The sequence below is a fragment of the Rutilus rutilus genome (genome assembly GCF_951802725.1).
Source record: "Rutilus rutilus genome assembly, chromosome: 11".
NCBI classification, from domain to species: Eukaryota; Metazoa; Chordata; class Actinopteri; order Cypriniformes; family Leuciscidae; genus Rutilus; species Rutilus rutilus.
Window position 1 is genome coordinate 43,827,260 of NC_140216.1, and position 26,477 is coordinate 43,853,736.

A 26,477-nucleotide genomic window follows, 5' to 3' on the forward strand; every position below is an offset into this window, starting at 1 on the left:
AAAAAAAAAACTTTTCATTAAATGTTTAATAAAAGACAAATATGCTTAGTTCCTTGAGTTTTATTTCAATTGTTCTTTGTAAAGAAAAGCCAGTGGTCAAGTGCCTGCAACAAGAGATATTAGACACATGCCTCATGCAACAAATAAAAAGGAGACGTTGTCTCTACACTGCCCACCTGTAGGCCTATGTGTCCTCTGTCTGTGCAGACTCTTCTGTAGGCCTTTCTGTACATGTGGAATCCTGCAACTTATATTGCAGCCATAAAGCATACAAGTATAAATTAAGTAAAGTTATTAATGCACTTGCAGGTAGGCTAGTTCCTCCATATGACAGTTATCTGAGAGGGTTTATTCACTGTCCAGTGCAATGGAAACAAATGGACATTACAAAGTCTTATCCTTTCTTTCCTTTGGAAAGTTAGAAATGTCCACTTACTGCACATATTTCAGCTCCACTTTCTTGGGAACAGATACAAGTGTTGGTGTATTGTGTAAAAGTGCACAAAAGAGGAAAACACAATGTCATTACAATGAGCTACACTCGGGAAAAATGTGATCAATAACTCATGGCAAAATATATATATTTTTTTTTTCCACAATATTTTTATTTGACTTTTAGAGTAACATACAACAGAACCCGCTCTCAAACACAAAATACAATGTTACCATATATAACATATCCAATATGCCCTTTGACACAAGTAAACAGAGACTAGCCATCTCCCAACGGGCAGAACCCTGACTGTGAAACTATTCATGAGTGTCATCCTCCTCTTGATCTTCGGTTAAGTCTGTGCTTTCTGCAAAGAGCATGAAAGGTCTCCAAATACTTTCAAACAAGTCCTTTTTTCCTTTTAGCAAGTATGTGATGCGTTCCAATGGAAGAGTAGCCAACATCTGCCTAACCCACTGTCCAATACTTGGTCTACTTGTGCTTTTCCAGTGCAATGCAATCAACATTTTAGCTTGTAATAAACATATATCAATGAACAGCATCTCACTTTTTGTATATTCTATGTGCTTGGGGTACAAGCCTAAAATGATTAAAGAAGGTTCCAGAGGAAGATCTTTAGAAATAATATCATTCACAGTTTGCTTTATTACTCCCCAAAATGTTCTAATTTCTCTACAATCCCAAATACAATGGAACAATGTTCCCTTTTCCTCTCCACACTTTGCACATATGTCTGGGATATTTGGATTGAATTGGTTTAATTTAACAGGAGTGACATAAACACGCATAAGCCACTTGTATTGTAATAATCTCAACCTAGAATTTATAGTTTGCTTATGTGCTTTACTACAAGCCATTTCCCACTCATCTGGTGATACATTTATTTGCAGATCTTTCTTCCAGGCTTCTAATTTTAGGATTGAATTATCTGGGGAGTGTGATAACAGTAGTTTATAAAGTTGGGAGATTGCTCCCCTTTTAAAACTTTTTTCACTTATCATTTCTTCTAACTCAGATTTGGGTGGTTTCCGTAAATTGTTTTGATTGGTTCCTATATAACTTCTGAGTTGGAGATATTTGAAAAAATATTTCCTTTGAATGTTAAATTTGTGTCTAAGCATGTCAAATGACATCAAGTTGTCTGAGTCTGTTGGATATAGGCAAAATATTTTTACATTAACATAAGTTTATCAGTTTTCACTTTCACAAGTCAAAGCAATTCATCATTACTCAAGATTTAACAGTTGAAATGACTATACGGCCTTAATTTAATGCAGCAAAAATGATTTTACAGTGTAGGCTATTAAGATCTTTTCTTCTTTTTCTCAGCCTTTTTCTTGGTTGCTTTTATAATCAGACAACCATTTATTTAACAGTGCCTTTTATAAAAGAGACTATAATATAACTAAAAATTACCATTATGTAGAATATTTTTGTACTTCACTTTTATTTGTTCCCATGTTGTGGTGACTGACATTACAATGCACAAAGTAATTATGCAATTATTAAAATACAACAATATGCTAATAAGTGATAAAAACATCTAACATGGCCACTTCTAACGGATTTAAATTGTCTGCCTCTCTTTGCCAGCCCTCTCTCCTGGCTTTTGCAGACTTTGAGGTGTTCCCTGGCGTTTTGATTAAACATTAAAATTCCGAATAAACTTCGACTATTAGTTCTTGCTCTGCTGAGGAGAGAAACTGAGCCCGCTCTTTGGCCACGCTGAACAGCCAATAGCAGCGTTGCTGATCAATGTTTCTACTATCGATACATATCCCCTTTTAACCAGCGCATGAACGCACAATTATCTCAGATAACTCAATCCAGCGATACTAATCATATCCGGCAGGTGTGTTCGAAGAACCGAGTTAGCCAGATCATGATTCGCACGATGATATCATCTTGGATGTGTCATTTGATCTCGGATGTAATAAGCAACGCACGAAGAACGGGCCCCTGATTAGCCTTTCAGCTGAAATTGCACTCAGCAGTGTGTGAAAGGCACAAGGCTGAAATCTCTTCTGTTGTGAATGTGTGGTTCACAGGTTTGACAGCAGTGTGTTAGCATTTGAACAAAGTGCTGTAAATCCAGTGTTGTGCAGGTTGTGGTTAAAGTCATGGGATAAGTGTGTAGAGTTTTGAAAACTGTGTTCAAGCAATGAAAAACGAGCTAGAGTTTGGTCCTCATGAGCTGCAGACTGTAGTTAGGGTTTAGCACATGTGACTCCAGTTGTGCCCACTGTCGTTTAGCAATCGACTGTAAAGCTGATTATCTGTTTCTGAGACGTTATACTGAGACTTCAGTCTGGCTCGTCTGTTATCATTGTCTTTGTTTATTTAGTGTTCAAAAGCTTCTTTTTTTAAAAGAAATCAATACTTTCATCAAGTATAAATATAAATTGATCAAAAGTGACAGTAAACACATTTACCATGTGAATTTTTTTTATTTTTTTTTAAAGAAAAGCTGTTCTTTTGAACATTCTATTTATCAAAGGATTTTCCACTGAAATCTGAAGCAGCACAGTGGTTTTCAACACTGGTAATAATCATAAATGTTTGTTGAGCATCAGATCATCATATTAGAATGATTTCTGAAGGATCATGTGACACTGAAGACTGGAGTAATGATGCTGAACATCAGCTTTGATCACAGGAATAAATTACACTTTACTGTATATTCACAGAGAAACCAGATGATTTACACTGGAATAATATTTCACAGTTTTTACTGTATTTTTGATCAAATAAATGCAGCTTTGGTGAGCAGAAGAGACTCTTTCACAAACAGTAAACATCTTACAGACCCCTAACTATTATTTTAATTCAATGTAACAGACTGACATCGACTTTGGCTTTGAGGAATATGGATGGACGTGTGTTTTATAGGAATTTCTGGACATATTTATTTCATAATAACTGGCATGTTTGATCTTTAATGTGCATGTAAAGCCCAGAGAGACTCATTTGAGACTCAAACATGAAGCTCCTGAGACATAATTAAGGAAACCATCACAAACAGACTCACGATCAACAGCGAGCGCTTCATCAGAATCAGATCTCCGATCTACAGTCAAAGAAAGGAATCATGGACTTCAGTGGAAGCTGGAAACTGTGTGAACAGGAGAATCCAGAGGCGTTTCTCAGAGCCATATGTGAGTTTGACATTTCAGTATGTCAGTCTTCTGTTTTCTTTTAATCTGAACGTTTCTAAAGTTGTTGTTCATATGTAATGATAGAGAGGTGCGACGTGTTTTTATGTGTGCAGCAGCTCCAGAGATTTACATTAAAATGATGAAAGAAGTGAAACCTCTGACAACGATTGAGCAGAACGGAGATGAATTCAGCATCTGTGTGAAAACGGCCCTCAGGAGCAACACAAACACCTTCACCATCGGCACTGAGAGCGAGTTCAACACCATGGACGGCAAGAAGATCAAGGTCATTCAGTCATTTACAGTCGCTAGGACACTTTATCAAAACTCTTCATTCATGTCTGAAATCAAGTCATTCTTCCTGGAAAGAGAATGTAAGCGTGTGTAAGTTGGCCTGTGGAGTTTTGCTGGTGTTTGTGTCCGAGTGTGAGATGAATTGATGTAAATGTATTTATTGAATGTATTTTGTGCTGAAACAATGATAAATGATCCTCAGTTTATCCCGCATAGACTGATGTTGTGATCGCTGTTTGAAGCGTTTCATAAAGTGACTTGAGTTTAGAGAAACGAGTCTGAATGACTGAAAAACTGTTTTATTTAAGCAAACAGTAACTGGAAGAGAAAGTAGTTAATTAGTCTGTAGAGAGTCTGTAGAACTGCTGTTTGTGGTTACCTAGCAACAACTGACCTGCGTCATACCTGTGTGTGTGTGTGTGTGTGAGTGAGTGTGAATGTGAGTTTGTGAGTGTGTGTGTGTGTGTGTGTGTGTGTGAGTGTGAGTGTGAGTGTGGGTGTGTTTGTGTGTGTGTGTTTGTGTGTGTGTTTGTGAGTGTGTGTGTGTGTGTGCCCTTGTTTATATTACATTGTGGGGACCAAATGTCCCCATAAGAATAGTAAAACCTGAGATCACCAGCCAGCGGTCCCCACTTTTCAAAAGGCTTATAAATCACACAGGATGAGTTGTTTTGAGAAAGTAAAAATGCAGAATGTTTCCTGTGATGGGTATGTTTAGGGGTAGGGTTAGTGTGTGTGTGTGTGTGTGTGTGTGTGTGTGTGTGTGTGTGTGTGTGTGTGTGTGTGTGATGGGTAGGTTTAGGGTTAGGGTTAGTGTAAGGGGACAGAATATACAGTTTGTACGGTATAAAAACCATTACGTCTATGGAGAGTCCCCACAAAGATAGTGAACCAGACATGTGTGTGTGTGTGTGTGTGTGAGTGTGGGTGTGAGTGAGTGTGTGTGTGTGTGTGTGTGTGTGTGTGTGTGTGTGTGTGTGTGTGTGTGTGTGTGAGTGAGTGTGTGTTTGTGAGTGTGTGTGTGTGTGTGTGTTTGTGAGTGAGTGTGTGTATGTGTGTGTGTGAGTGAGTGAGTGAGTGTGTGTGTCTGTGAGTGTGAGTGAGTGTGCACAGATATAATCCAAATGCTGTATGTGTATAAATAATCATATATTCATAAATCAGCTATTTTGCAGTCATATCAAGCACCTCATCAGATTTGATAAGTTGTTCTTGTGGTTTCAGGCAACAGCTCGACTCATCGATGGAAAGATTGTGATTGAATCGGATAAATTCACACACGTGAGAGAGATCCAGGGCGAGGAGATGATCGAGGTCAGAAGAGAATCATGTTCTCCTGTATTTCAGCACAGAGTTGGTGTAACTCTCTTTCTCTCTGGTTTCAGACACTCACCGCTGGAAGTGCCACTCTCGTCCGGAGAAGCCGCCGCGTTTAATCCAACCGGATGAACTTCACTATTGGATTCTACACTTTCCACAGCTTAACGGTTTTACTGTCTGTTAATAAACAGGTTTTTGTGCTTTGTTTTCATTCTGACCTTTGATGAAAAAAATGATTGACCTCAACCCGTTTGTTATTAAAAATATATTGTTTAAAAAGGGTGATTCAAAGACATAAACTGGGTTCCTGTTAAAGGAGAACTCCGGTCAATTTTAACATTGAGCTCATTTTTTTGTACATTTGGAGTGCTGTCAGCACAGAGAACAACAACAAAAATCGGTGTTGCCTACACGTGTTATCCTCGTTTTAAAATTTGCACCCTGTTGACTTCAATGGGGCAAGTTTTAAACCTGCTTTTAGCCTCTTAACATCCTTGATGTGTCATTAGAAATATATAAAAAATTATGTTTATTCAGCCAGCGCACATACCTGTATTTACATCCTGTTTTCGGTCGAAGTCCACAGTAATCGATTGTCGAGTTCACGCGCCTAGGTTTAGTACCTATGATCACGCGCGTGAACTCGACAATCGATTACTGTGGACTTCGACCGAAAACAGGATGTAAATACAGGTATGTGCGCTGGCTGAATAAACATCATTTTTATTAATATCTTTCACATCTACTGCAGTCAGATTCACCCGTGATCACTCTGAAGGAATCACTCACATGACCTGTGCACTTGTAATGACACATCAAGGATGTTAAGAGGCTAAAAGCAGGTTTAAAACTTGCCCCATTGAAGTCAACAGGGTGCAAATTTTAAAACGAGGATAACACGGTGTAGGCAACACCGATTTTTGTCGTTGTTCTCTGTACTGACAGCACTCCAAATGTACAAAAAAATGAGCTCAATGTTAAAATTGACCGGAGTTCTCCTTTAATAAACTGAGGGAGGATCAGAGTCCCGCTTTCTGTTTTTACCTTTCATCCTAACTGTGGCTTGCAGTTAGTTGAGAAAACAGATAAAGGGTTAAACATTTCCAATCTTTAGTCTTATATGAGCTTTTGTAGTCACAGTTGTCTTCAAATGGACAGTATAGTGGACAGTTTGATGATTGAACTGTTGTCCTGCTTTATAACTGTATATATATATATATAAATAAAGCATGTAGAAGCATGTAGGTGTTTCATTTAAACTCAATTTGCGGGTTCAGTACCGGAGTGTGTCTATAGGTGTGCAGTACTGGAGTGTGTCTATAGGGGGTCAGTACTGGAGTGTGTCTATAGGGTGCAGTACTGGAGTGTGTCTATAGGGGGTCAGTACTGGAGTGTGTCTATAGGGTGCAGTACTGGAGTGTGTCTATAGGGTGCAGTATTGGAGTGTGTCTATAGGGTGCAGTACTGGAGTGTGTCTATAGGGTGCAGTACTGGAGTGTGTCTATAGGGTGCAGTACTGGAGTGTGTCTATAGGGGGTCAGTACTGGAGTAATACTACGGCCCTCCATGAAGCAGCAGCCCAAACAATCGGCTATAAGAGCAAGAACCACCAAGACCGGTTTGATAACAACTCAGAGTCCATCCATAATCTATTAAGGGACATGCACAAAGCACATCAGGAAAGCCTAAAAAAAACCTTATCCAGCACCGCCAGACAGCAATGGCAAAAATATCGTCGAGAAGTGCAGAGAACTCTGCGGAACTTTCAGAACAAGTGGTGGATGGAGAAGGCTCATGAAATTCAGTCATTCGCTGACAGAAATGATATGCACAACTTTTACAATACAGTCAAATCCATTTATGGCCCATGAAGTCACTGCATCACTCCCCTAAAAACAGCAGATGGGCTCAAAGTCCTGAAAAACCCGAATAGCATCCTGGAGAGGTGGGCTGAACATTTTAACACCCTACTGAATCAGGACTCTTATGCAGACTATACCATCCTGGATGAACTTCCTGGATTTCCCCCTATTGATAACCTTAGCCAGCCTCCAACTTTCCTGGAGGTTCTGACAGCTGTCCGCTCCCTGAAGTGCAACAAGTCTCCTGGCTCTGACAATATTCCTGCAGAACTGCTAAAACAGGGAGGGTATCTCTGCACAAGAACACTACACCATTACATCACCAGGGTTTGGGCTGATGAATTCATCCCACAGCATTGGAGGGATGCTAGTATTGTCACCATATTTAAAAGCAAAGGGGATAGGGCTATTTGTGATAACGATAGGGGCATATCACTTCTTGCTGTGGCAGGTAAGGTCCTGGCCAAGGTGATACTACAAAGACTGATCAATGACATCACAGAGTCTATGCTACCCGAGTCACAGTTCGGGTTTAGAAGGAACAGGAGTACAGTCGACATGGTCTTCACAACCCGGCAACTCCAGGAAAAGTGCAGGGAGCAACATAAAGATCTGTTTATGGCTTTTGTCGACCTCTCCAAAGCCTTCAACACTGTGCAGAGAGATCTCTTGTGGGAAGTCCTCCTCCGGTTCGGATGCTCCACTAAGGTTGTCAACATCCTCCGTCAGTTTCACGATGGAATGACTGCTAGGGTGATAATAGGAGGTCAACAGTCAAGCCCTTTCCCTGTGCGCACAGGGGTAAGGCAGGGGTGTGTACTGGCACCAGTGCTTTTTAACGTCTTCCTCATATGTGTCACCCAGCTTCTCCACAAGGAGATTGAAGACAACAGTGGGGTGACAGTAGCGTTACAGGCTGGATGGCAACCTCTTTAATATCAGGAGACTGCAGGCAGCTGCACAGAGTGAGGATACTTGAGCCGCAGTATGCCGATGACTGCGCTCTTGTATCTCACTCTTCACAAGACCTCCAGACTGTTTTAGATGCAGCAGTGAGGGCATATAGCAGGATGGGGTTGACCATCAACACTGCCAAAACAGTGGTAATCTGCCAGTGGAGTGCAAACATCCCACCCGCACCACCCATCTTCTCTGTTGCAGATGAAAAACTGTTGGTTGTTCCGTCATTCAACTATCTGGGGAGCATTATCTCTGAAGACAATAGCATTGACAATGAGGTCCAGAACAGAATCGAGCAAGCATCAGCTGCCTTTGGAAGACTCCGGCGGCGGGTTTTTCAGAATAAGAACCTTCATCTCAACACAAATCTGTGTTGTAGATAGGGGTGCAGTACTGGAGTGTGTCTATAGGGGTGCAGTACTGGAGTGTGTCTTTTTTTTTATTTCTTTTTTATTGAACACCAAGGCTGCGTTCGAAACCGCATACTTCCCTACTATTTAGTATGGGAAAAAGAGTAGGCGAGCAAAAAAGTATGTACGAATCCAAAAGAGTAGGCGAGAATTACCTGGGTGACATACTAATTATCGCGACATTCGGACTTAAGTGCGTTCGAAAATGCCTACTTTCCTACTATATAGTAGGCGAAACAGTACGTGAAGGAAGCAGTACATTAGAAACATCAGTATTCACAAAAGAGTAGGCGAGAAGTTCCCGGATGGCTTACTGCTTCCGCCCAGATTATAGAGTGCTCAACCATAGACAGTAAAGTGCTCAACCGATGGATACTCTTCTATCCCAGGAGGCCATGCGAGAGGATACGTCATTATCAAACATCGCAGAGATCAGCGACGCAGGTGCTTTCAAATGTGAGTGAACACAGTTCCTTGTGTTAAAATTGCATGTTTTGAACTACTGAAGAGTAAACTGTTGAATTGTTGAAGGTGTAAAGACGTTACACAGTATAGTATAGTTGTGATTTTGCTGTAAAAACACGTTTTATTATGTAATGTTATAGCTAACAGGGGAGCACCAGTAAGGACACGTAAGTTAACTTGCGTCTGTAAAGTGAATTTACATAAACCATATACATCTTAAAGACGCTTATTTTAAATATCTATTTACATCTGACAGGAAAATCTTCAGTAAGTATTGCAGAAGAGCACATCACAACATGAAATAGACATCTGAGTGATGAATGTGTGCTATTATGTAGAACAAATCTATAAAGTAACTAAACATAAGTTATCTATTTTATTTGTCCATTAGTACTGTTGATAAATTGAGGAACATTTATGTTGGATAAAAAGTTAAAACAACCTCAACATGTAAATGTAGTGTTGAGCTCATAAATCACAGAGGTAATGTGAATCTCGTCTGGATGTTACAGGGACAGATGAACAGATGTGTGTTTATCCGGTGGAGAGTGGCTGAAGAAGGCTTTGAGTGAGCATACTACAGAAATGAATAACAAAATCTTTTTAAATATTAAGTTGTAGTTTATTTTAATTATTGTAATTTCAAACAGAGCTATTACAGCACTTTTCTGATTCCTGATTTCTGTGCATTTGCTGCAGATCTTTTGTGGTGGAGCAGGACCTGCAAGGGAAGATGATGGCGACGTTTGTGAAAAAAAGCGTTTTTGTCTTCTAAATAATACTGAAATCAAATGACATTATGCAGTTAAAATGACTGCTTTTGTGTTATGTTTGTGCATTTTTGTAGGATCTGAAATGTCAGCAGACTGGTGTGAACACTGAGGATGAAGAGCCCAGAGCTGAATCCTGGAGATGGTGCCATGGACGAGACCCTCCATCACTCCACCTGCCCTTACGAGACCCTCCATCACTCCACCTGCCCTTACGAGACCCTCCATCACTCCACCTGCCCTTACGAGACCCTCCATAACTCCACCTGCCCTTACGAGACCCTCCATCACTCCACCAGCCCTTACGAGACCCTCCATCACTCCACCTGCCCTTACGAGACCCTCCATCACTCCACCAGCCCTTACGAGACCCTCCATCACTCCACCAGCCCTTACGAGACCCTCCATCACTCCACCAGCCCTTACGAGACCCTCCATCACTCCACCTGCCCTTACGAGACCCTCCATCACTCCACCTGCCCTTACGAGACCCTCCATCACTCCACCAGCCCTTACGAGACCCTCCATCACTCCACCAGCCCTTACGAGACCCTCCATCACTCCACCAGCCCTTACGAGACCCTCCATCACTCCACCAGCCCTTACGAGACCCTCCATCACTCCACCAGCCCTTACGAGACCCTCCATAATTCCACCAGCCCTTACGAGACCCTCCATCACTCCACCTGCCCTTACGAGTCCCTCCATCACTCCACCAGCCCTTACGAGACCCTCCATCACTCCACCAGCCCTTACGAGACCCTCCATCACTCCACCAGCCCTTACGAGACCCTCCATCACTCCACCTGCCCTTACGAGACCCTCCATCACTCCACCTGCCCTTACGAGACCCTCCATCACTCCACCAGCCCTTACGAGACCCTCCATCACTCCACCAGCCCTTACGAGACCCTCCATCACTCCACCAGCCCTTACGAGACCCTCCATCACTCCACCAGCCCTTACGAGACCCTCCATAATTCCACCAGCCCTTACGAGACCCTCCATCACTCCACCTGCCCTTACGAGACCCTCCATCACTCCACCAGCCCTTACGAGACCCTCCATCACTCCACCAGCCCTTACGAGACCCTCCATCACTCCACCAGCCCTTACGAGACCCTCCATCACTCCACCTGCCCTTACGAGACCCTCCATCACTCCACCTGCCCTTACGAGACCCTCCATCACTCCACCTGCCCTTACGAGACCCTCCATCACTCCACCTGCCCTTACGAGACCCTCCATCACTCCACCTGCCCTTACGAGACCCTCCATCACTCCACCAGCCCTTACGAGACCCTCCATCACTCCACCTGCCCTTACGAGACCCTCCATAACTCCACCAGCCCTTACGAGTCCCTCCATCACTCCACCAGCCCTTACGAGTCCCTCCATCACTCCACCAGCCCTTACGAGACCCTCCATCACTCCACCTGCCCTTACGAGACCCTCCATCACTCCACCTGCCCTTACGAGACCCTCCATCACTCCACCTGCCCTTACGAGACCCTCCATCACTCCACCTGCCCTTACGAGACCCTCCATAACTCCACCAGCCCTTACGAGTCCCTCCATCACTCCACCAGCCCTTACGAGACCCTCCATCACTCCACCAGCCCTTACGAGACCCTCCATCACTCCACCAGCCCTTACGAGTCCCTCCATCACTCCACCAGCCCTTACGAGTCCCTCCATCACTCCACCAGCCCTTACGAGACCCTCCATCACTCCACCAGCCCTTACGAGTCCCTCCATCACTCCACCTGCCCTTACGAGTCCCTCCATCACTCCACCAGCCCTTACGAGACCCTCCATAATTCCACCTGCCCATCACTCCACCTGCCCTTACGAGACCCTCCATCACTCTACCAGCCCTTACGAGTCCCTCCATCACTCCACCTGCCCTTACGAGACCCTCCATCACTCCACCTGCCCTTACGAGACCCTCCATCACTCCACCTGCCCTTACGAGACCCTCCATCACTCCACCTGCCCTTACGAGACCCTCCATCACTCCACCAGCCCTTACGAGACCCTCCATCACTCCACCTGCCCTTACGAGACCCTCCATCACTCCACCAGCCCTTACGAGTCCCTCCATCACTCCACCTGCCCTTACGAGACCCTCCATCACTCCACCAGCCCTTACGAGTCCCTCACTCCACCTGCCCTTACGAGTCCCTCCATCACTCCACCTGCCCTTACGAGTCCCTCCATCACTCCACCTGCCCTTACGAGACCCTCCATCACTCCACCAGCCCTTACGAGTCCCTCCATCACTCCACCTGCCCTTACGAGACCCTCCATCACTCCACCTGCCCTTACGAGACCCTCCATCACTCCACCTGCCCTTACGAGACCCTCCATCACTCCACCTGCCCTTACGAGACCCTCCATCACTCCACCTGCCCTTACGAGTCCCTCCATCACTCCACCTGCCCTTACGAGACCCTCCATCACTCCTGCCCTTACGAGACCCTCCATCACTCCACCTGCCCTTACGAGACCCTCCATCACTCCACCTGCCCTTACGAGACCCTCCATCACTCCACCAGCCCTTACGAGTCCCGCCCTTACGAGTCCCTCCATCACTCCACCTGCCCTTACGAGACCCTCCATCACTCCACCAGCCCTTACGAGTCCCGCCCTTACGAGACCCTCCATCACTCCACCTGCCCTTACGAGACCCTCCATCACTCCACCAGCCCTTACGAGTCCCGCCCTTACGAGTCCCTCCATCACTCCACCTGCCCTTACGAGTCCCTCCATCACTCCACCTGCCCTTACGAGACCCTCCATCACTCCACCTGCCCTTACGAGACCCTCCATCACTCCACCTGCCCTTACGAGTCCCTCCATCACTCCACCTGCCCTTACGAGACCCTCCATCACTCCACCTGCCCTTACGAGACCCTCCATCACTCCACCTGCCCTTACGAGACCCTCCATCACTCCACCTGCCCTTACGAGTCCCTCCATCACTCCACCTGCCCTTACGAGACCCTCCATCACTCCACCTGCCCTTACGAGTCCCTCCATCACTCCACCTGCCCTTATGAGACCCTCCATCACTCCACCTGCCCTTACGAGACCCTCCATCACCCCACCTGCCCTTACGAGACCCTCCATCACTCCACCTGCCCTTACGAGTCCCTCCATCACTTCACCAGCACTTACTGCCTCAGATTGTGAAGCACAACACATCACGCAACAACCTCAGCACCTTCAGCCTACATACATGATTGTAGTTTCAATAAAGCTTTGTTTCATGTGTTGACTTGTATATGCATTTGTTTATTGTGTGATGGTGACTTTGATTCATTCTTTTACTAATTTATTGTAATTTTATTTGTAATTGTAATATTATTAATAAAATATAATTATTTAATTAATGCTTTATTTATTGTTTGAATGAAAATGTAGATATGTTCACTATATACATATCTAGAGTGTATTCATGCATAGCTATTTCATATGACATACATATTAATGATACTTTACCAAAGATACATTTTTCGCATATAATATATATATATAGATATAGATATAGATCATGGGTTTGCATACATAATATGATATTTTATACACAGGAAAAAATAACCTACAAGGTTGAATATCTTAATATATATTTTCTTAAATAGTTCATTATAATACATTTTTTTTTAAATCATTTTTTGTTATTTATAGGCCTGAGGGATGAAAAGAGAGTTAAATTCAACAAGAAAAAGAGGACAACAAAGCAGTAATTTCCACCTTTGCTTGTGGTTGAAAATGTTTGGATATAAAATGAAGAAATTATGGTGCGTTCAAGTCATCTCGTATAGATCGTATTTACGAGTTGAACGCACTTGAACGCCACCACAATGTCGTAAATACCAGTGGGGAGCTCGGGATTTTCTCTAAGCTCCGATCTTTACGAGTTGGGGGCGTGTCAGTGATTAACATGGCGGAATACACAATACGTAAAGGTATTTAGCTGTGATATTGTCAGGCTTTTCTATTAACAGCTAATCGCCAACACAGAATATGATAGTATTATAATATAACAATGCAACATGTAACGATGTGTTGGCAGTGGCTTCATAAATTAATTAAAAACATAAAAATACAAAGTACACCTGATGCACATTTCTTTGTTCTTCATTTTCTAGAACAAGAGTTTAAGAACCTTACTGTATTTCTGTGTAATTAATTAAGAGAAAGTACTCCGCCATTTTGCTCCGACGAAAGTGACTTGAACGCACATGCCGTTATAAGCACGACTTCCCACCTCGTACGTACGAACTTCCCAGGAGGACTTGAACGCACCATTAGCAACATATTCAAGAGATGACAATTTGGGGATTTCGTAATAAACATAAATAATATCGTTAAAGATAAAACGGTGGGTCACATTAGTAGGGTTAAATATAAGAACTCAAATCAACCCTAAATGTATTCACGAAATAAATGGGCAGCAGTTTCTTCAAAAAGACCACAAAATGAGCAAGTTTAATCAATATCAAGATATTTACAGATAGATGAATTAAACGTGTCGTTCAAATCTTTTAAGTTGTTGCGCTTGTGATAACGCGTCGTGGGTCACATGATAACGTCAACATGGCAGATGTCCGGCTCGGATTCATACTCAACGAGATCTGGCTATAAAGTAGGCTACATACTCTTTTAGCGCTCGTTAAGTAAGTACTTATTGAAATTAAGTAACGTTACCTACTCATTGAGTATGCGGTTTCGAACGCAGCCCAAGAACGTAACAAAAACAGAATATACATCTACAATGGCATTGACAAATACAGATAAATGAGTATTAAGCAAGGCACATGTCAGTCAAATAAACAGATAATGACAAAAGAAAATGACATATTTGGAGATACTGGAACTACTGGAGTGTGTCGCAGTACTGGAGTGCGTCTGTAGGGGGGTGTCTAACACTGCGGGGTGTTTCCGGCCAGTGAAGCCGAAGCGCAGCTGCTGGTAGTGTTTTCAGGCCTCGCTGCTGCTGAAGTGAAAGAGACACGGAACCGCGTGGAGTGGAGAAGAATTCAATCAGCAATAGTTCTTGAAAGTGAATTATAATTGTCGGTAATAATCATCCGAGACCTTAATCATTATTATCATGTCTCGGTACATGAGACCGCCGAACAGCTCACTGTTTGTTCGAAATATTTCCGACGAGTCCCGGTAAGTGAAACTTTTCCATTTACGCTATTATAAGACTCCATATTCCTGTTACATTTTCATCAATTAAGCTTCTGTCTGGTTAAACACGTCATTGTTCTCATTGATAATACTGTATATCTGACGTTAGAAGAAGGGTTTATTGTGGTTGGCGCGCGAATGTTGGACGTGAGCGCGCACAGCTCACGCGCATTGTTGTTGTTATTATTAATATTAACGTCTTCATCATCATCATCATCATTATTATCCCCTGTTAGTCTTTACAAATAGCTGTTTTTCAGCTCAGGGACTGTAATTATCTTTGATGTATATTTATGTGTACTTAATAATCATATGATCGAGATGAACTGCTGTTATTGCAGTAACCGAAGTGAAAGAGTCATCCTGATATTCCGATTTTAAAGGCTGTTTAAATCTTGGCGTGTATTCAGTCATTCTGTTCATGATTAAAGCTACTAATGAAGCATAATGACCAGAAAACTCGTGAAATGACTACTTATTTCATATCCAGAACACTTTTCTTTAACTGGGGCTTTTTGCACTACTTTAAATCCATTGTTATACTGCTCATTAGCCTAACTTATACATATATCTATTTGTAAAATTCTGTTTATAGTAATATCCATCTGTATATTATGCTCACATTCTGTTTATAGTAACAGCCATCTGTATATATATTCATAGTACATATCTATCTGTAAAATTATGTTTATAGTAACAGCCATCTGTATATTATATTCAGTACATATCTATCTGTAAACATTCTGTTTATAGTAATAGCCATCTGTATATTATTATATTCAGTACATATCTAGCTGTAAATTCTGTTCACAGTAATAGTTATCTGTATATTATATTCATAGGACAATCTATCTGTAAATTTTTGTTTATAATAGTATTCAACTCTATATTTATTCAGTACATATCCATGTTCTGCACTTATGAACCACTGTATATCCTGCACTTGCTGCTATTGCACTTCTGGTTAGACCTAAACTGCATTTCGTTGCCTTGTACCTGTACTTGTGTAATGACAATAAAGTTGAATCTAATCTAATCTAATCTAATCTAAAGGGAATATTCTAAAGGAATATTCTGGGACAATATTTGTGGCGTAATGTTGGTGAACAAAAATTAATTTTCACTCCTTTTTTAAAATCTAGGTAATAAAAACACAATGGAAGGGAATGAATGGGGCAAATTGCTAAAATGCTGAATATCAGTATTACAGACACCAAGTACTAATAAAATTAGACTAGTGTGGAAAAATCATGTACCAACCTTCTTTTTTTTTTTGCAATGAAAAGGCGATGCCATAAACCTTAAAGGGTTGCAATACTAAAGCTATAACAGAAGAATGAATGAAAGTGCTAGTATCATCTCTAATCCTCCAGAAGCTGCCCTGTTGGGCTAGCCGACCCTAACCCTGTTGGGCTAGCCGACCCTAACCCTGTTGGGCTAGCCGACCCTAACCATGTTGGGCTAGCCGACCCTAACCCTGTTGGGCTAGCCGACCCTAACCCTGTTGGGCTAGCCGACCCTAACCCTGTTGGGCTAGCCGACCCTAACCCTGTTGGGCTAGCCGACCCTAACCCTGTTGGGCTAGCCGACCCTAACCCTGTTGGGCTAGCCGACCCTAACCCTGTTGGGCTAGCCGACCCCCGACCCTAGCCCTGTTGGGCTAGCCGACCCTAACCCTGTTGGGCTAGCCGACCCCCGACCCTAGCCCTGTTCTAGTGTCTCCGCATAATCTTGCTTTGCCTTTTCTTTAAGAAACTGAGGGAAGATCCGAAAAGCTTGTTTTTGAGTTAATCGACAGTATCCGCTGCTTTACTCGCGGCGCTCAGTGTGTGTGTGTGTGTGTGTGTGTGTGTGCTGTCTGATGACGGCAGTGTGTGTGTGAGAGAGAGAGAGTGTGTGTGTGTGTGTTGTCTGATGACGGCAGTGTGTGTGTGTGAGAGAGAGAGAGTGTGTGAGTGTGTTGTCTGACGGCAGTGTGTGTGTGTGTTGTCTGATGGCAGTTAGTGTGTGTGTGTTGTCTGACGGCGGTAAGCGTGTGTGTGTGTTGTCTGATGGCAGTTAGTGTGTGTGTGTGTGTATGTGTTGTCTGACGGCGGTGAGTGTGTGTGTGTGTGAGAGAGTGTGTGTGTGTGTGTTGTCTGGCGGCGGTGAGTGTGTGTGTGTGTGTGAGAGAGTGTGTGTGTGTGTGTTGTCTGGCGGCGGTGAGTGTGTGTGTGTGAGAGAGTGTGTGTGTGTGTGTGTGTTGTCTGGCGGCGGTGAGTGTGTGTGTGTGTGTCACTCGAGGGCGGTTGCACTTCCAGCAATAAGAACAAACGTGTGTATTTCCCGGTGTTCAGGCCAGAGGACCTGCGCCGAGAGTTCGGCCGATACGGGCCCGTTGCCGACGTCTACATTCCTCTAGACTTCTATTCACGCCGACCCAGAGGATTTGCGTACATTCAATATCCTTTTCAGCCAGTGTGGAGCTGCAGCGTGTGTGTGTGTGTGTGTGTGTGTGTGTTTCTCTCCGCAGCTCGCTCCAGTCTAACCCTATTTCTCTGTTGTCGCCCCAGACTGTGTAAAGCGTCCAGTCGTGGAGCCCGGCACAAACACAGAGTTAACAGACCCGTGTAGAGTAGGACTAAAGCCAAGCCACAGCAGCCAAGAAAGAAAGATCAAGCGATCGCTACTTACAGAGAGGCAAAGTCAAGTCAAGTGTCAAAGCAAGTTAAAGATCGAAGAGACAGAGGAAAAGAGAAGAAAGAGGAGGAGTGACAGAGAGAAAACAAAGTGCAGACAGAGACGAGCGGCGGCTAAAGAGTGTAAAGATCCAGGTAAAGGTGCCACCCGTATCCTCCATCATTCAGAACCTGCTTCTGCTCAGTGTGTGTGTGTGTGTGTGTGAGAGAGAGAGGAAGCTCATGTTCAGTGTGTGAGGAAGCCCATGTTCAGTGTGGGCTTGTGCACTGTGTAGTGTGCACTGTGTAGTGTGCACTGTGTAGTGTGCACTGTGTAGTGTGCACTGTGTAGTGTGCACTGTGTAGTGTGCACTGTGTAGTGTGCACTGTGTAGTGTGCACTGTGTAGTGTGCACTGTGTAGTGTGCACTGTGTAGTGTGCACTGTGCCGTTAGAGCCCTTAATAGCGCAGCACGTTTGAAGATGTCCGTGATGCGGAGGACGCCCTGCACAACCTGGACAGGAAGTGGGTTTGCGGACGGCAGATCGAGATCCAGTTCGCGCAGGGAGATCGCAAGAGTAAGTTCTGCTGGATCTGAGATGTGTGTGTGTGTGTGTGTGTGTGGAGTGTTTACACGAGTGTCCTCTTGTGTTTCTCAGCACCCGGTCAGATGAAGACGAAGGAGCGTCAGTCTCCGCGCAGCGAACGGGATGGCAGACGCAGACGCTCTCGCAGCCGCAGTGACAGACGCAGATCACGCAGCCAATCCTACGAGAGACGCCGCCGGCGGTCCGACAGCCCTCGAGAGTGAGTCACCTGATCACGGTCACATGATCTCCGTCGCATGACCGACCTCTGTCACATGATCTCTGTGATCCGTCGCATGACCTACATCAGGGATGTCCAATCCTGTTCCTGGAGGGCCACTGTCCTGCAGAGTTTAGCTCCACCCCCAATTAAACACACCTGAACCAGATAATCAAGGTCTTTCTAGGCATTCTAGAAACTTCCAGGTAGGTGTGTTGAGGCAGGCTAGAGCTAAACTCTGCAGGACAGTGGCCCTCCAGGACTGAGTTTGGACACCCCTGACCTACATGATCTGTCACATGACCTCTGTGGAGAACCGTAGCTCTGTCTGACGTGTGTTTCTCCCAGCAGCTCCAGAGGAAGGCCCCACAGCAGACGCAGCCGCAGTCGAGAACACGACAGGTAAATCCACTGACCCTTCCAGAGAAGCTTCACTGTTGGCTTTCAAATTTAGGAGAAGGAAATTTGACTCATTTTCAGATTGTTTGTCACAAATAAACATCTCAGGAAAATGTTATGGGGTTTCTAATCAAAATATGACATTCTGTTAAGAGACAGGGCATTGATTTCATCATACCAGCAACTAGTTGCTTAATGAAGGGATTGCTCTGTAAACTATGCTAATTAGATGCCTCTGGATACTCTAATGTTGACAGTCACACAGATCTCTGTGGCACACATGAACCCATCACTTGTTTCCGCTTTAAAGCGCGACAGAAATCATGAATGAACACATTAACGCTTCTAAGCCTTGCGATTTAAAAAAAAAAAGAGTGATTTTACGGTTGGTTATGATTTCACTTTTCTAACTTTAGTTAGTGTGTAATGTTGCTGTTTGATCATAAACAACATCTGCAAATTTACGACACTCAAAGTTCACAGCAAAGGGAGATATTTTCTTTTAAAGAAATTGCTTTTAAAGGACTACAACAAACGGCTGGTAGAAACTACACGAGCTTCCTCCCGGGTTAGTGACATCAGGAACCCTAGAATTTACATAAACCCCACCCCAGGAACGTGATTTATAGATTATCATGACAAGCTACATAAATTCATCAACTAACCCATTCAGAAATGTTGTTTACAAGTTGTCACTTCTTGAGTCTCAATCTTTGTCTGACACCGGTTGGAACATAAAAGGCAAAACGTTTTTTAAATTTTAAGTGCATGTCTGTGTGAGGTTCTGTTAACACAAGAGCTGTTGAAGCTCCGCCCTCTGCGCGGGGAGCAGCAGCTCATTTGCATTTAAAGGGACAGACACAAAAAACGGAGTGTTTTTGCTCACCCTCAAAAAGTGACAACTTTAACATGCTAAATAAAAATATCTGTGTGGTATTTTGAGCTAAAACTTCACACACACACTCTGGGGACATCAGACACTTATTTTGCATCTTGTGAAAAGGGCATTATACCACCCCTTTAAACCTAAAGCAGCTGAAGAGAAGTATTTTTGGTATATGTGTGTTATCTGAGAGACGGTTCCTGAAATGCATACATCGCGTCATACTGACGCCTTATTGGGCTTGAACAGTGAAATACACACACACAGTGTCAAAATGCCCGTCGCTGTGAGGATCCAGTCTATATGTGCTAAGTAAATGTAAACAGTGGAGAAAGAAAATGTGTGTAACAGTATATTAGATCAGTGCATGCGGTCTTAAAGTGACAGCAGCCTAATAACCCTGCTGCCGTCTGTCATTAATCTTGATCACTCAGTCACTTTAGTACCTTTTTAATAACTTTAATTTGCAATAAAAAACAAACAAAAAACTACTTTACACAGTGAAGACTATGCAGTGTTTTATATGTTTGACTGCTGTATATCAGGGTGTCAGAGTTCAGCTCAATCACACACACCTGAACCAGATAATCAAGCTGTGTTTTGGAAGTTTTCCAGGCAGGGTTATTCAGATGTGTCTTTGTTCTAGATCTTTCACCGTTTACTTCTGTCACTGTCTTCAGTGAGCTTCAGTTAGGCTAGTATTAGATTTTTATTTTTATTTTTTTATATTGAAATTGTTGATGAGAATTATGAAATTTCAGTGGTATCAGTTTTTTATGATAACCATATTTAAAGCAAAAATAACTTATATAATTTTATCGTGAAATAAAATAACTCGTGATAAAAGATGTCATATCATAGTAAATGTAATGCGCAGGAATCCCTGATTTTACTGTTCTCCTGTTGATGCACTAATTCTGTGTTCTTCAGAAAGTGAAAGTTGTTTTATATCGCAGAACAGTCTGAACCGCTGTATAACTGTGTGCTGTAGTGGATCAGGCACTCGCTGCATTTCTTCTTTATAATTAGCATATGCAAGTTATTTCCATCTTCCACAAAGACATGATGTTTTTATCCTGAAATCAGCTGAAACCCTGGATCACACACACCACACGTCTCCATGTAAACATCTGTGTGTCTTCAACAGCAGAATCTGCTCCATTGGGGTTTTATATCTGTAGTTGTTTCAGATCATGCCATCGTGATCCCTGCGTCTGACTCTGGCGGTGCGGGTGAGACCAGCTGACAGTCCCTAACCCTGAGACTAGACCATATCTTGGAGAGCAGGGTTGCCGATATATAATCATTTATATTAATTTGAATTTATATGTAATAAATTACAAATAATCATGAAAATAAACTTGATTCTAATTTAGATGGCAATTGATTCTGTAATTTTATTACAGTATTTTTCATAAAGTAATTGTTCAAAAATATATAAATATATGAGTAAAAAGGAAGTAAACGCTGTAACGGGGCACTCAGTAATCTGGTGAATTTGTGCGCACGGGTAATATTTCTTAAAATAAAGACAAGGTAGCCCTAATTTGACATGCAGCACACAGTGAGGATGGCATGAATATTGGATATAGCACAGCTTATTTTAAAATCAAGAATTTAAAGTCGATTATGCGTCTCGAGTAAAGCTGAACTGACCGTCACACAGAGTAACACGATCGAACAGGTTTGTGAAATTAAATGTTTATTAAATATTCAGAGATTTGTTTAAATTAAATAGACGTGCATTTACTGAATGTTGCCAGTAAATGAGACAGTATTATATCCTATTGTTTGCCTGTTTCAATAGGCCTAATATAAAAGCAACGCTATACGTGTTCACATACCGTTTACTTTCTTTGTTTTACAGTTCTAACTAAGAGTGTAATAGATAAGACTGTTTAACTAAGGACATAAACTAATGAAGAATGGGAGTGCTGTGTGATCAGATGCTGAGAACGTCAAAATAAAAGTCCCGCTTCTAACACATCGGCCAATCAGAAAAACGTATCAGCCGATATCGGTCGAGCACTAGCTAAGATACGGTGGACATGAGGTGAAGCTCTGACTCTGACCCGAGTCTGATAGGAGTGATGTTGCAGGAGCAGAAACTGGTCCACTGCTGTGTGTTTGATGCTCTTTACATGTAATGTTTTGTGTGTGTGTGTGTGTGTGTTGCACTGCAGTATTGTAATGGTCATGTGATCCTCAGGCACCGGCCGTCTGCGCGTGAACACCACCGCTCTCGAGGCGACGAGCGCTCCCGCAGCCCCTCTCACTCCAAGGCCCGGCCCGGACGCAGAGAGTCTGACGCGGCTCGGTCCCGGTCCAAGTCCATCAGCCCACGTCAAGCCAACGACTTCCACTCGGAGAACCAGGATTCTGCTCTGGGCAAGACACACACGCGCTCCCCGTCCCGGTCCCCGTCCCGCTCACGGTCCCGCTCGCGCTCCTGGGCCGGGCGCAAGTCCTGGGGGCATTAGAGCCGGAGCCACAGCTTTGAGTCCTCAATGGGTTTTCTTCTTTATTCTCGGTTTAGTGTTTGGGATGCAGTGTGAAGGTGTATAAAGCGGTCATAAACCTGCCAGTTTCAGCTGTCAGTCTATTTCTTTTAATATGGAGAGAGAGTCAACCTACATCCAGTTTTAGCAAGCGTTCACATGTCTGTTGATAGGCTGCAAAGTATTCAGCGAAAGACGTCTTCTGGGTTTAGTTCACAAGCGCAGCTGCATTTGAGACAGAATGAGAGATGAATATGGCTTTCAATATTTTTGTATGAGATTTGTGTTAGTTGACCAGTAATGGCCATCCATTTAAAACGGTCTTCCATGAGTGTCTCGGATGTGTTTTTTACTTTTAAAATCTGCAGGCCTTTTACATGTAACCTCAAAATGAAATAAATTTCTTGTGCATCAGTTTGTTGTTGATCTCCTTTTATCCTCAGATCTTACTTACTAGCACATTGTGTACTTGTGTTTTAATGTCTAGATTGACTGGTAATTGATCCCCCTTACATGTGTGACATCACACAACAGAGAGTTTAGCCTTCTAAAATTAACCCTTTCTTATGTCCCTCATTCCTTCCAAATCTCTAGGAATGTGTAACTAAAAAGATATTTTGAAAATTGTCTTAAAAAAAAAAGCTCTATATTCAATGAGTCAAAATATGTTCATGTTCTACTTTAAGAAAAACTACAATTTGGAATAACATGAAGGAAATAATTTCCTGTCTAATCAAACAAGAAGTTGATCTTAAAATGCTGACATTTTATTCTGTCCTTTGCTTTGAATAGTCATGTTCTCTACACGTGTCCTTTGACGACACGTGTCACATAAACCACCGCTGACCTCGTGACCCCTCAGCATTACGTGATTGTAGTTTGCGTGGAACAGAACTGCCACTTGCATATAAAAGCGGCAAATCAATGAGGCTGTTTTCACGACAACAAAACCCAACCCACGATCTATTGCCTCCCGAGCCTCTGATTGGCTGAGGTGCTGAAGCTCCGCCCGCTCAAAACATCGCTGTGCTCTCTGGCCATTGATTCCTCAAAGATGGGTTTAAAAACATTGACAGACATCGGCTTGAGGGAAAATCTTGATTGGGATCAGAGAGCAGTTCATGTATGAAATCGGACATGACCGATTGATCATTAATGAGGATAATAAGTATCGACAAATGGAGAACTAGTTAATCTCACAGACTCCATCAGCCTGTAACTGCACGCATGGGCTGCTGTTTTTGCTTTTACATATTGAGGCAAGCAGAACCTGAGCGAGTCTCTTCAGTTCACAGCTTAATCTGATGAATAAACCGTATGCTTCTCCCAGTGTGAGTTGCGTGACTGTAGTGGTGCTGTCTGTCTCAGCGGAGGGTCGGTCAGCCTCTCAGTCCCACATGACCCGCAGTGGTGCTGTCTGTCTCAACGGAGGGTCGGTCAGTCCCTCAGTCTCACATGACCCGCAGTGGTGCTGTCTGTCTCAGCGGAGGGTCGGTCAGTCTCTCAGTGTCTACATGACCCGCAGTGGTGCTGTCTGTCTCAGCGGAGGGTCGGTCAGTCTCTCAGTGTCTACATGACCCGCAGTGGTGCTGTCTGTCTCAGCGGAGGGTCGGTCAGTCCCACATGACCCACAGTGGTGCTGTCTGTCTCAGCGGAGGGTCGGTCAGTCCCTCAGTCCCACATGACCCTCAGGCCTTTACAGCTGCACGGCACGCAACACACTGCATCGATCACTTGTTCCAGGATATAAAGTCACCAGCGACCTACATTTGACAAACCAGTGTCCCTGTCAGCTAATAGGGAAGCAGATGTATTTTGATCATGCCATTAGCTGGATTCAGTTTTTCTCATTTAACATTTTTATATCTTTGAGAGAAGTGACTATTTCAAATGGTGAGTACTGCTAATTTTTTATGGTCTATGAACTTTTGTTATCAGTTTTCAGCTTCACATTAATAGACGTGCCTCCAGAATCTCAGTAAGGTTACACAGACGGCACTTGTCAGCATGTTCTCGCGCTGTAGCCCGTGTTAAAGTACAGCATGGTATGTGTTGTGTGCACGACTGAGCTGTTTCTCGCCCCGTCAGGAGGATGGGGGACTGGAACTTCTTGGGGGGAATTCTGGAGGAGGTCCACATCCACTCCACCATGGTGGGAAAGATCTGGCTCACCATCCTCTTCATCTTCCGCATGCTGGTTCTGGGTGTGGCGGCCGAGGACGTGTGGAACGACGAGCAGTCCGACTTCATCTGTAACACGGAGCAGCCCGGCTGCCACAACGTGTGCTACGACCGGGCCTTCCCCATCTCCCTGATCCGCTACTGGGTCCTGCAGGTCATCTTCGTGTCCTCGCCCTCGCTGGTCTACATGGGTCACGCCATATACCGGCTGCGTGTGCTGGAGAAGGAGCGGCACTGCAAGAGAGTGGCCCTGCGTCGGGAGCTGGAGACGATGGACCCGGAGGTTCTGGAGCCCCGGCGTCGGGTCGAGCGGGAGCTCAGGCAGCTGGAGACGGGGAAGCTCAACAAGGCTCCGCTGCGGGGGTCTCTGCTCAGGACATATGTGGCCCACATCGTGACCCGGTCCGTGGTGGAGATGGGCTTCATGCTGGGCCAGTACCTGCTGTACGGACACCATCTGGAGCCACTGTACAAGTGTGAGCGGGAGCCGTGCCCCAACACCGTGGACTGCTTCGTCTCCCGGCCCACGGAGAAGAGCGTGTTCATGGTGTTCATGCAGGGCATCGCAGCGGTGTCCCTGTTCCTCAGCCTGATGGAGATCCTGCATCTCGCATACAAGAAGCTGAAGACAGGAATCCTGGACTACTATCCTCAGCTGAAAGATGACCTGGGAGATTATTACGGCAAGAAGAACTCAGTGGTGCATCAGGCGTGTGTGAGCCAGGGGCGGAAAGCCACCATTCCCACGGTGCCGGGCGGATTCGCTCCGCTCCTGGAGAAACAGGGCAACGGCCCCACTTACCCCGCGCTCATCAACCCCCTGTGCGCCTTCGTCCCGGTCAAGGGCGAGTCGGGTCTGGACCTGCAGAGGGAGAACCGGGACCTCATTCTCAGTCCGCTGGAGCGCAACAGCAACTCCAACAACACAAGCGGGACCCGCTCTCCGCTGGTGCTCGAATCCGAGAGCTCGGTTCTGGCCGGCCCGACGGCGCTGCGCAAGCAGAGGAGAGTGAGCCCGGCCTGGAACTGCAGCACCGTGATGGAGGGCAACGGGTCGGACAGCGGAGACTCCAGCGCCGGGCCTGAGGCCGACCCGAGCATGAGGACTCGCTGCGGACGGGCCGTGTCCAGGTCCGACCTGAGGAGAGCCGGCAGAACACACACACCCGACTCTGTGGCGGAGCTGAGCTCTGGGTCACGGCACCACAGTTCTGTGGAGAGTCCCAGCTTCTCTCCGGGCCGACAGAGAGCATCCCCGACCAGCAGCAGCAGACGAGCAGACCTAAAGATCTGAAGATACTGGAGATACTCTCTGAAGATACTCTACTGCAGGGGTGCCCAATCCTGCTCCTGCCGATCGACTGTCCTGCAATCATCTCCAACCCTAATCAAACACACCTGCCTTTAATTTTCAAGTGATCCTGAAGACCTTAATTGGTTGCTTCAGGTGTGTTTGATTAGGGTTGGAGATGAACTGTGCAGGACAGTCGATCGGCAGGAGCAGGATTGGGCACCCCTGCTCTACTGTGTGAAATACACCTTCGTCTTTATTAACCCTATTGGCTGATCTGAAGATACTTGAGATACTCTCCTGTGTCTTTATTAACACTTTAGGCAGATCTGAAGATACTCTACTGTGTGTAATACACCTTTGTCTTTATTAACCCTATTGGCTGATCTGAAGATACTTGAGATACTCTCCTGTGTCTTTATTAACCCTAACCAGATCTGAAGATACTCTACTGTGTGTAATACACCTTCGTCTTTATTAACCCTATTGGCGGATCTGAAGATACTCGAGATACTCTCCTGTGTCTTTATTAACCCTAACCAGATCTGAAGATACTCTACTGTGTGAAATACACCTTCGTCTTTATTAACCCTATTGGCTGATCTGAAGATACTTGAGATACTCTCCTTTGTCTTTATTAACACTTTAGGCAGATCTGAAGATACTCTACTGTGTGTAATACACCTTTGTCTTTATTAACCCTATTGGCTGATCTGAAGATACTTGAGATACTCTCCTGTGTCTTTATTAACCCTAACCAGATCTGAAGATACTCTACTGTGTGTAATACACCTTCGTCTTTATTAACCCTATTGGCTGATCTGAAGATACTCAAGATACTCGAGATACTCTCCTGTGTCTTTATTAAC

The 26,477-nt window shown here is 44.3% G+C and overlaps 2 protein-coding genes across 3 annotated transcripts; both read left to right on the forward strand.

The window, feature by feature from the left end:
- Positions 1-14,643: 14,643 nt before the first annotated feature.
- On the forward strand, positions 14,644-22,550 carry srsf10b (serine and arginine rich splicing factor 10b). Of its 2 annotated transcripts, none has more exons than XM_084422560.1 (6): positions 14,644-14,874; positions 17,229-17,333; positions 18,024-18,127; positions 18,209-18,356; positions 18,705-18,758; positions 21,848-22,550. In XM_084422560.1, the coding sequence occupies exons 1-6, from the start codon at positions 14,810-14,812 to the stop codon at positions 22,116-22,118; spliced, it is 747 nt and encodes a 248-aa protein (XP_084278686.1). In that variant the 5' UTR covers positions 14,644-14,809; the 3' UTR covers positions 22,119-22,550. The 2 variants fall into 2 exon arrangements, with proteins under 2 accessions (XP_084278686.1, XP_084278687.1); XM_084422561.1 differs by having other exon boundaries at positions 18,708-18,758.
- Positions 22,551-24,228: 1,678 nt separating this feature from the next.
- On the forward strand, positions 24,229-25,611 carry gja9b (gap junction protein alpha 9b; the record flags this gene model as incomplete). Its single annotated transcript, XM_084424316.1, has 1 exon — positions 24,229-25,611. One exon carries the CDS (start codon positions 24,229-24,231, stop codon positions 25,609-25,611), a length of 1,383 nt encoding a protein of 460 aa, XP_084280442.1.
- Between the last annotated feature and the right edge of the window lie 866 nt (positions 25,612-26,477).